Source organism: Heliangelus exortis, chromosome 8 (genome assembly GCF_036169615.1).
Source record: "Heliangelus exortis chromosome 8, bHelExo1.hap1, whole genome shotgun sequence".
Lineage (NCBI taxonomy): Eukaryota > Metazoa > Chordata > Aves > Apodiformes > Trochilidae > Heliangelus > Heliangelus exortis.
The window spans coordinates 28,615,662-28,625,302 of record NC_092429.1 but is presented as its reverse complement, the minus strand read 5'-3'; the positions used below and the strand labels follow the sequence as shown (position 1 = coordinate 28,625,302).

Here is a 9,641-nt window from a genome sequence, read left to right as displayed (position 1 = left end):
TCTCTTTTTTTTTTAAAATAGGACAGAATGAAAATAACTTATTACCAAAGCAATCCTGAATTTCAGATAGTTTAAGAGGCAGTAGCTTAATTCTGGCCTGCTAAAGAGTTTTCCATCATCTGGAGTGTATCAGTTACAATACTTTGTTGGCACTCAAGGAGAAGCAACACCTTTAATCATGATGTTTCAGAGAGGGATAAATAATAACCACTCCTCATGAGATAAACCTGTCAGGCTGATCACCAAACCTGTCACAGACTGACACCCACAGTCCAACTGTGGCAGCTGCCCCCTATTCAAGTGAAACAGGAGGTATCTGAACAAAGCCTGGGGGAAAGAACAGACCAAGCCAAGGTGATTTGGTTGGAATGCTGCCATGTATTTAAGGAAACCAGAACAGACCACCAACACACAGCATCTTGCTCTTTCACAGAAGAGATCTTTTTAAACAGCTAAGATTGTATTACTGACAAATTCATAGCAAAACTTCACCTAGAACTTCATCTTGTGGTGTCTTGTCACTGTGTGTTTCTGCAAATTAATTTTTCTTTGCCTTTTTGCAAACCAAGTGTCATCTCTGAACAGCTGCCTGTGGGAACTAACACAGTTCACCTAAAGTGTGTGGTTATCACCTCAACTTCCAGTAACAGTTGTAAGACCACTCCTTTCTGTACTCACTTGTGCTCCTGCTTGTAGGCAGAACTATGGAAACACAACTAAATGCCAAATGATGTGCACTCTGGAGTCAGAAGTGCACCAAGGCAGGACTCTCTGGCTTGTCTGAGGTGAGATCCCATTTTATAGAGACACCTTACAATCTCAGCATGATGCCCCTCTGATTTGTAACCAGTCAGGTTCTAGGAATTACTTAGTTTAGGACTATTTCATTTCACATTAACCTCATGCTCAGCAATTGTTCAAGTGTACTGGCCCTATCCACCCTCCCAGATTCTGGGATTTAACCCAGACTTAGGAGCAGCCACATTGCCTCAGTGTAAAAGTGAATGTGAGCATAAAAGTAACTGCCTTGGAGATCTTCTCACAGTACCTTGACCACACACCCTGTGATCAGGGCTAAGTTCTGCTAAGGAATCCTAAAACATCATTTCAAATTGAAACAGTGGGCAACTGAAATTTTAAAAATCTCATTTGATAAGAGCTCCTTGTCTCTAAAACATACTTTCAATTAGACAGGGGGCAACTTAGGATTTTAAAATGCAGTTTGATAATAAGTACTGGCTTAGTTGAACCAGGTGCACTTGGAAATCTGATATCCTGATCTCTGAACAAACCCATCTGCATTAATCAGCCACACAGTGAGCAGGGCAGTTTTTTGTGAGCATGGCAGCAGTAATGCCAGATTTAGCATCTTCCAGAAACTCAGCATCTTCTGCATCAGCTTGAACTGACTCTTCTCCTGCCTGGAGATCTTCAGTTAGATGGACAGGCCCTTCTGCCTGCCCCCCTGCATAGGTTGGAATGCTGTACTTCATAAGAATTGTCTTAAACTGTGCCAAGGGTGCGTTTGTGCGAACTCCCATGGGCTCAAAGTGGGTTCTACTTACTCTGTATCCAGCTTCAGAGAGGTAGTTTAAGAATTTATTTAGCCTGGAAAAAAAAAAAAAAAAAGGAATTAATGCTAATAAAGCTCATTCAGTACAGGCTGTATATGCTGGAACTTACTACCTTAAGGCCTTACTTTGGCATGTTCATCCCTTTAATACTGTGTCTGTGGATGTTGTAGTAGAACGCAGGGTGCTCGGCGCTGCTCTCGGTTTTCTGCCGCTTGGCGCTGTTCCGAATCACCTCCTCACTTCTCCTTTTTCCTGGGCCCCAAAAAGTGTCAGTGAAACCAGTGAATATACAGTGAGACCACAAAAAAATGCCAGCAAAAGCCAAGACAGTGCATACAACAACAAGCCACGTAGCAACTACACCTCTGTGTCTGCCTTTGTTAGCTGGTATTTTGCAGAATTAAAATTGACCCTAAATTTAATCAACGTGCTGATTTCAGTAATAAGTGAAGTCAAGTATGCTTCATGGAGTACTTATAATCTGCTTTTACCCAGTAAATATGGTTTAGGATGGAGTAAAATCAGCATTCAGTGGGAAGAAAACTCTTGAGTGCCGGTATTGTTAAATAATTTTTTTTAAAAAGTGAGCACTAGGTTGGCCAAGCCATGACTTAAACTATACTTGGATTTGAGGCTGCTAGAGCAACATCAGAATGATGTACTTACCAGGTACTAAGCAGGATTCTGCAGAAGCATTTGCTGTTTTAATATATACACCACACTCTTCTAAAATACAATTAAAAGTCAAAATTAATTCTACTGTAAGACAGCAAAATGCCTCGGTTAAATAGAAACAAATAAGAGCACATTCTGGCCTAAAGAAGGAAGTATAGTAAGATGCATACATGTGAGTCACTTTTACTAACTCAGTAACTTGAATTTAGAGAGAATATTCAAAATACAGTTTCATTTAATGAGCAGAATGGCATTTCTGAACAGAAAGCCCTTTCTTTTAGCACTCTGATCTGCAATCCCTGCAGAGAACAGCACCTGGAGTCCTTAATTTCCTAAAAGCACATGCTCTCAGGTTGGGATCAGGACACAAACAAACAGCAGACATTTGCCAGTTGCCAGTCCTTCTTGGAAGCACTTTGCCTCTTCCCTTACCTTGTTTGTTCTCATCACAAGGATTATGGGTAGAAAAATGCTTTGAAGTTGTGCACTCTGCTTCGCATACTAACGTCTTCAAAAGTGGCTGCACTTCATCCAGACCATACTGGACAGCCTCAAACAGCATTCTTCTGAGGAACCCTGTGTTGAAGAGGCTTCCTGACCTAGGAAATACAAGTGAAAAGTTCAGACTTGCTAAAGAAAGCAAAAAAAGTTGCTCTAAAAACCCACTGCCCAAATTGATCAGCAGTTACTTGATGCTGGAGTGATGCACCAGGCTGGCTGTGCTCATAACTTAGTTAGGTTCATAACTTAGCTACTGCAACGACAGGAACTTTGTCTTGTGTTAAAAAGAAAACCAAGATCCCCAAATGGTAATTTTATTTCTGCCCTACTACGTTGAGAAAGTCATTTTAATACCTCCCAGAGAAGGAATGTCAGTTGTCAGCCATTTTTAATACTGCGACCTTTAATAAAAAGATTTTTTCTTGTTCCTCAAGGAAATTATTATATTACTCAGTTCCCAGCCCATGGCACTGAGTGCCACATCCAGGCTCTTTTGAAATATCTCTAGGGATGGAGAATCCACCCCTTCCCTGGGCAGCCCATTCCAATGCCTGATCACCCTCTCCAGAAAGAAATTCTTTCTCATGTCCAACCTAAACCTCCCCTGGCACAAGCCAGTTATCAAGCAGCATATTATTCACCCTGTCAGCACAAGTAAGGATTTACTAAAATCCTCCACAAATACAAAGTAAAGAGCTACTTAACATTTGGCAACTAGAGTAACACAGAGCCAAGTTCTCCTGTACAGGACATACTACCTAAGTTGCACTGCATGTCAAATCTAAAGCAATAGTGTTATTGTTAAATTGGTTTGAAATTATTCTCAGATTCTGCATTTTGTTCTGAACTTACCAGAGAGGACCAAGAACCACTGCTGTCTTCCCAGGCATGCTGCCATGGCAATCACAGGGCAGCTGCTGATAAGGGTTTTCTACAACAGAAAAAAAACAGGATTGAAGTTGTTTAGAAATAGTCAGCAAGCCTTGCTGCACTGGGGAGACTTCCCTTCTCTCAATTCTCCCAAGTGAATTTAGTGACTGATGACTTTAATCATTAATATGCTGAAGAAAATAAAAATAAGGCCACGTAATTTCCTATGTTCTTGAAATCTGCCAAGACACAAGGAAATGATTAGCCTTTCTACACGTACATAAAGAGATGCCCAGGTTAACAGTAAGCACCAACAAAAAAATTTTAGACATCAGCCAACTAAATCTACAAAATACAGCCCTCCTACAAGTTTTCTAAGCCATAAGTAAGCTTGCTTGCAATTAGGGCCTTAAGCAAGCAACTAATTTAACAATTAAGTTCTCTACCATAATAATGTACTTAGCAGCTACTCATGTTCTCAAAGCTTTCACTCAATTTAAAAAATCTTTTTAATAACAAGCTCATTGCATGCTCACACATCTGATGGAGCAGGGCACTGAAGACCCAACCACTTAGTGGTTACATCAACCAGAATCTGTAACTTTGATGCAAGTTTTTTCCTTTCCCATTCCTTCATACTAATAATTCTTGTGTCCCACATGTACTAACTTGTGCATAAAACAGCCCATGAAGGGTTGGTTTTGCTCACCAAGTGCTTGATGACTCACAGGAATTAAAGGTGCACATCTTTCCTACCACACCTGCCCAGCTGGGTTGTTTCTATCAGGAAGGTACAGGTATTCTAGAATCATAGAATCATAGAACTGGCTGGGTTGGAAGGGACCTCAGAGCTCATCAAGTCCAACCCTTGATCCACTCCCACTGCAGTTCCCAGCCCATGGCACTGAGTGCCACATCCAGGCTCTTTTGAAATATCTCCAGGGATGGAGAATCCACCCCTTCCCTGGGCAGCCCATTCCAATGGCTGAGCACCCTCTCCATCAAGAAATTCTTTCTCATGTCCAACCTAAACCTCCCCTGGCACAACTTGAGACCTCTTGTGCCCTCTTGTCTTGCTGAGAGTTGCCTGGGAAAAGAGCCCAACCCCCCCCTGGCTCCAACCTCCTTTCAGGGAGTTGGAGAGAGTGATGAGGTCTCCCCTGAGCCTCCTCTTCTCCAGCCTCAACACCCCCAGCTCCCTCAGCCTCTCCTCATAGGATCTGTGCTCCAGTCCCTTCCCCAGCCCAGTTGCCTCCTTTGGACCTGCTCCAGCACCTCAATCTCCTTCCTGAGCTGAGGGGCCCAGAACTGGACACAGGACTCAAGCTGTGGCCTCACCAGGTACAGACAGAAAATTTTCTCTCCTCTAAGAGGAGGGTGATGCTGGTTTGTCTACTGCATTTTAAGGTCACTGAAATGAACAGCAATCTGACACTGAATCTATCAAGCAGCTCTGAATGGTGGCAAGGGCTGTCCCACACTTCATGCCCTTCACTGAAATTGTAGATCTGTGGGCATATCAGGCATCCTCAGCCCTGGTGAGGGGTGGATTCTCCATCCCTGGAGATATTTCAAAAGAGCCTGGATGTGGCACTCAGTGCCATGGGCTGGGAACTGCAGTGGGAGTGGATCAAGGGTTGGACTTGATGATCTCTGAGGTCCCTTCCAACCCAGCCAATTCTATGATTCTATGATCCTGGCAGCTCCAGCAGCTCTTAGCTAGAATAAATCCTGTCACAAAGAAATCCAGTAGCTCTACAGCAAAATCCATGCAAGACAGCTGATATAATTCAGTCCCATAAAGCATGGTACCTTCACCTCTTAGTTAGATTAAAGGGAATTATTAAGTTAATAAAGCAATGTCAATATCAACAAGGGCTGAACAAGCACAAAATTGAGATCCAGGAATCAGAAAGTAGAATGGAAAATACATTTACCTTCAACCATATTTCCCTCTCTCTGAAAAATTCTCTCTTCACACCACTGGCAATGGATGAGGTATCTTATTTTCTTTGCTGAATCATCTGCAGGAGATGGTCCCCTCAGAACTCTGACCACTACTAGAACAAAATGTTCTAGAGCTACTGCCAGTAAAACTTCAATGCCTTTGTTACAGCGAGCTGCAGCTCTAGGGAGACAAAACAAACATGAAACCACATCATACTGAGATCAGCAGATCAGGATTGCCATGGACACCTGGAACCTGGTGAAAGATTCTTGAGTTCATCCTCTTTCTAGAGAGACAAAGATTAATAAAGTCATAATGAGAAAATACTTCTTAAGCACCTTGTTTTGACTCAGGCTTGGCAAATCTTGGTTTAGTTCTTTCTGTCATGTCTAGAAATCCTGGTCTGCCATCTGCATCATCTTTCTGTCCAAATACATACCTATTGCCAGGATTTTGTAATAAAATATCAACAAACTAAATGACCTTCTGAGAAAGTAGAAACTTGACATGGCAAATTGTAGGTGGTTTGTTATATATAAGGACTGTGGAAAGGTAGGTGAGCAGGTTTCTGAACAGGTAAGCATTGAGAAGGAAGAAGAAATCTTTAGGGGAGCTGAAGCATAACCCAGAGCACAATTACAAATTTACTTGAGCATCACATCTTTGTCCAAGAATATTCTGCAGGAAACAACCTCACACATTCAGGGAGATGAAGAACCAAAGTCTAAGCAGTCAGGTCAGCATTTTCACTCTGACATTCTGAAGACCTCTGCAGACTTTATTTCATCCCTCAGTCCTTCCTGAGCAATTGTCTCATCCTCTTGCCTACATACTTTTTTCTCCAATTGGAGAACATGTTTTATGGCTTCCATTTATTTAAGAGACTGTATTTCCTCAGAGTATCTACACACAAATGGGTAATTCCACAAATAAAAAACTACATCTATCTTTTTATCCTCAAACATAAGAATGTGAACATCAGTTTTCACTGAAGCAAGTCTAACTGCAATGCTTAGCTAGAAGCCATGCAAGCATTTCAATTAATATTTCTAAAGCCTTACACAGCACTAAAATAACCCCAAATTTGACAAAGGAATAAGAGTTTGCAGATAGGGAACTTTAGGGATTACTTTTCACATCACCAACTCTCCCACCACCAAAAGACCCTCTCTGCCATCCTAACCCCTAAATGCACCTTTATGCGTTTTCACCCGACTCTCAGTTTAAAACCTCCATTATCCCACAGAAATAATACAGAACAGTAATAATTCTCTAAAAAGTTTAAACCAGAATTTGAGCAAATGTTTTGAGCAGTACCTTGTTACAGCAGCAATTACTATTCTGGCTGCCAGTTCCTTGTAGTATTCTGTTCTGACAATATTGCACCCGTAGTGGCGCAGGGCGACGTGCTGAGCCTTTGCATACAGAGAACTGAGGTCTGTGGAGGTCAAGGACACAATTCCAAAATTTCTCACATTTCTGAAGGCAGAATCCAGATAATTCACAGAAGTTCCAAAGGGGTCCAAATGGCTGAAATGAAAGGAAGCCCCACTGAGTAGCTATAGATGCTTAAGAGTTAACTTTAATCTCAGGAAAATGCTGTTTTAAGAGTTTCACTTACAGTCTATTTCAAACAAAAGGAGGAAACAGGACTAATATTTACAGCCCATTTCTCATTAATTACTCTGGAATATTTATGTGTCAAATTGCAAGAGCCAGGGCAGCACTGGAAAAAACACACCTTACCACCAAGCCACCAAATATAGTATTTTTTTTTTTTGCATCCTGACCCACTGACCAGTTCCAAGTTACAAGACTATTGGCCTAATGGTTACCTTCAACCTTACAACAAAGGCAAACTTCTAAAACCAAAAATATCCCTAAATGTATGTATTCCCACTTAGGTACTAAGCAACTGGACTAGTCTTCACTCTGAATACCTGTTGCCTAATTGGCTTACACCTGGATGTTAAACAATAAAAAAATTAAACTCACTTTTTTTTCATGTCTGTATAGGTTTTGAATGCATTTGTTTATAAGCCTGATGTGGAAGAAGTAGCCTACTTTAATTGAAAATTAATATGCTGCAAAATGGATTAAAACAGAGATGCAACAAACTCCCTAAAACAATATGCAAAGCTATAGATTTTCAACTAATTAGGAGTCTGAAGAAAAAAAAAACCCACAACATTTAATCATTCATCTGTATCATACAATGCAGAGACACCAAAAATAGTTTGGCTTAAATTTTGTATGTACATTTATAACCCATTCTGGATGCCAAAAGGGCTTAATATTTTTTCCAGTAATTTCTAAAACATCTAAGATTACAGTTCTGTTCCCACATCATTTCTGGGACAACACAATTACAATTAAAACAGCATGTGATCTGCCTGCTGGTTGCTTCTTTCATTCCAGCTTCCCAAAATAATCAGACACTGGGAGACAGGGTGCAGTGGGTCATTATCAAATCAGAAAATTCTTAACAGAAACATTCACCACTTACATAAAATCAAATGATCTCAAATGCATGATAACATTGGCATCCATTTTTGTCACCTCAATGGTGTCACTATTTTCTTCACCATCTCCCATAGCTTCATCACTGTCTTCTTCCTTAGTGTTCAGTTTCACCTTCATTTTGTTTAAAAGGCAGTTTTCCTGAATCATTGTCACAGAATTTTCATTACAATCATTAATTGTAACTTTCACAGAACTTCTGAGATGCTTTGCCCATTGTAATCCCATTATACCTAAAGAAAGACAGAACTGGAAGTCTGTAACTGAATAATGAGTTGGTTTCTGGGTCATCCTTTTAAATGCTTAGAATGCAGAAGTGTGTGACAAACTTTGTTGTGTTCCTGCAGAAATGTGTTGGTGACACTCTGCCTCAGCACAGGGAAAATGAGGTGTGTAAAGGGACAGCCTATTTTTGTCACCCTCTTATGTGGTAATTTGGGATATGAACTGCAAGACCTGTGATTTTTGCAGCAAGCTGGACCCACAATCTGCAGGAAAGCTCCTCAGCTTGTTTAAAGCTCCAGAGTAGCAGATGAACCACCACCCAACACAACTGTAAGGTACTGGGAAGGTTTTTAGGCTGCCTCCAAGTGTTTTTACTGACTTTCATAATAAAGTCTTATGATTACAAGGCAGAAGTGATGCAGTTGTGAAATCTGGCCTAGTTCAGAATGGGGATAAATTAACTAACAAGAATTTTTGCACAAAATGTAAGTTTTATTGCTCACATTTACTGCTTTCAATCCTGACCTGAAGTTTGCAGTGGATGGCTGATACTGTAACAGCAATCCTGATACATTCAGATTTTTGTTCCAGATGGTTAATAAGACACTGATACAACTACTCTACATTTAGCTGGTGTTCAGGGTTTTTATAATCAACTAAAAGGTGGTTCAGATAAAGAAGCTTGGATCCATCCCCATTTTTAAACCAAAGGTTGCTTTTACAGCCAAATTCCACAGCCAGGGGGACACAAAAGCTCTGTGACTTTGGGTGCAAGTTTAGGAAGGTGTTGCACAGGCACTAAGGCAACCAATTTTAAGGAGATAACTAAACTTTAATATTGTTTACATATAATTAGACCAGGCTCTTGAAGGCTGGGTTTTTTCATATAGAAGCTAATGACTGCTTGCCTAGGGGAAAAAATGATTGTGTACCACACATTATTTTTTAATATGTGATGCTTGTTACTACTGAATTCTGCAGCTTCATGCTACTGAATACTACCAAGAGGTTGAAGATTTTGACTTTACCAGTGGCACCAAAAGCATCCAAGCATTCTATTGGTTTACGTTCCTCAGCCAGAACAGCCAGAGCACAGAAAATTAATTGCCTAGAAAATAAAAACATGAAGTGCATACAATGAGATGCATTTCCAAGTGTACTCTTCTCAAATTGTGTTCTCCATAAACTGCTTGTTATATAAAAATACTTGCCTCAGAAATCACAGTCTTCCCCATATAATGTTCTTAGGTTTAAATATTATTTTTCAAAAGTTTTCTGATGGAAAACCTTTCCAAATTAACAGGAATTATCAAAGTAGATAAATTAAA

General features: G+C 40.4%; 1 protein-coding gene across 3 annotated transcripts in view; it reads right to left on the bottom strand.

The window, feature by feature from the left end:
• Window positions 1-358: 358 nt before the first annotated feature.
• The window catches only part of TRMT1L (tRNA methyltransferase 1L), an 18,679-nt gene continuing 9,396 nt past the window's right edge, over window positions 359-9,641 (bottom strand). The window contains exons 8-17 of one of the 3 annotated variants that reach the window (XM_071751330.1): window positions 9,342-9,421; window positions 8,075-8,321; window positions 6,886-7,098; window positions 5,558-5,748; window positions 3,603-3,681; window positions 2,682-2,848; window positions 2,241-2,300; window positions 1,700-1,826; window positions 1,566-1,608; window positions 359-1,465 (exon numbers count right to left, since the gene is read on the bottom strand). In XM_071751330.1, the coding sequence (XP_071607431.1) occupies window positions 1,436-1,465; window positions 1,566-1,608; window positions 1,700-1,826; window positions 2,241-2,300; window positions 2,682-2,848; window positions 3,603-3,681; window positions 5,558-5,748; window positions 6,886-7,098; window positions 8,075-8,321; window positions 9,342-9,421 (1,237 nt within the window). In that variant the 3' untranslated portion in view covers window positions 359-1,435. Of the gene's footprint in view, window positions 1,609-1,699; window positions 1,827-2,240; window positions 2,301-2,681; window positions 2,849-3,602; window positions 3,682-5,557; window positions 5,749-6,885; window positions 7,099-8,074; window positions 8,322-9,341; window positions 9,422-9,641 lie in introns of all 3 variants that reach the window. The other 2 variants (XM_071751328.1, XM_071751329.1) reach the window with 2 other exon arrangements.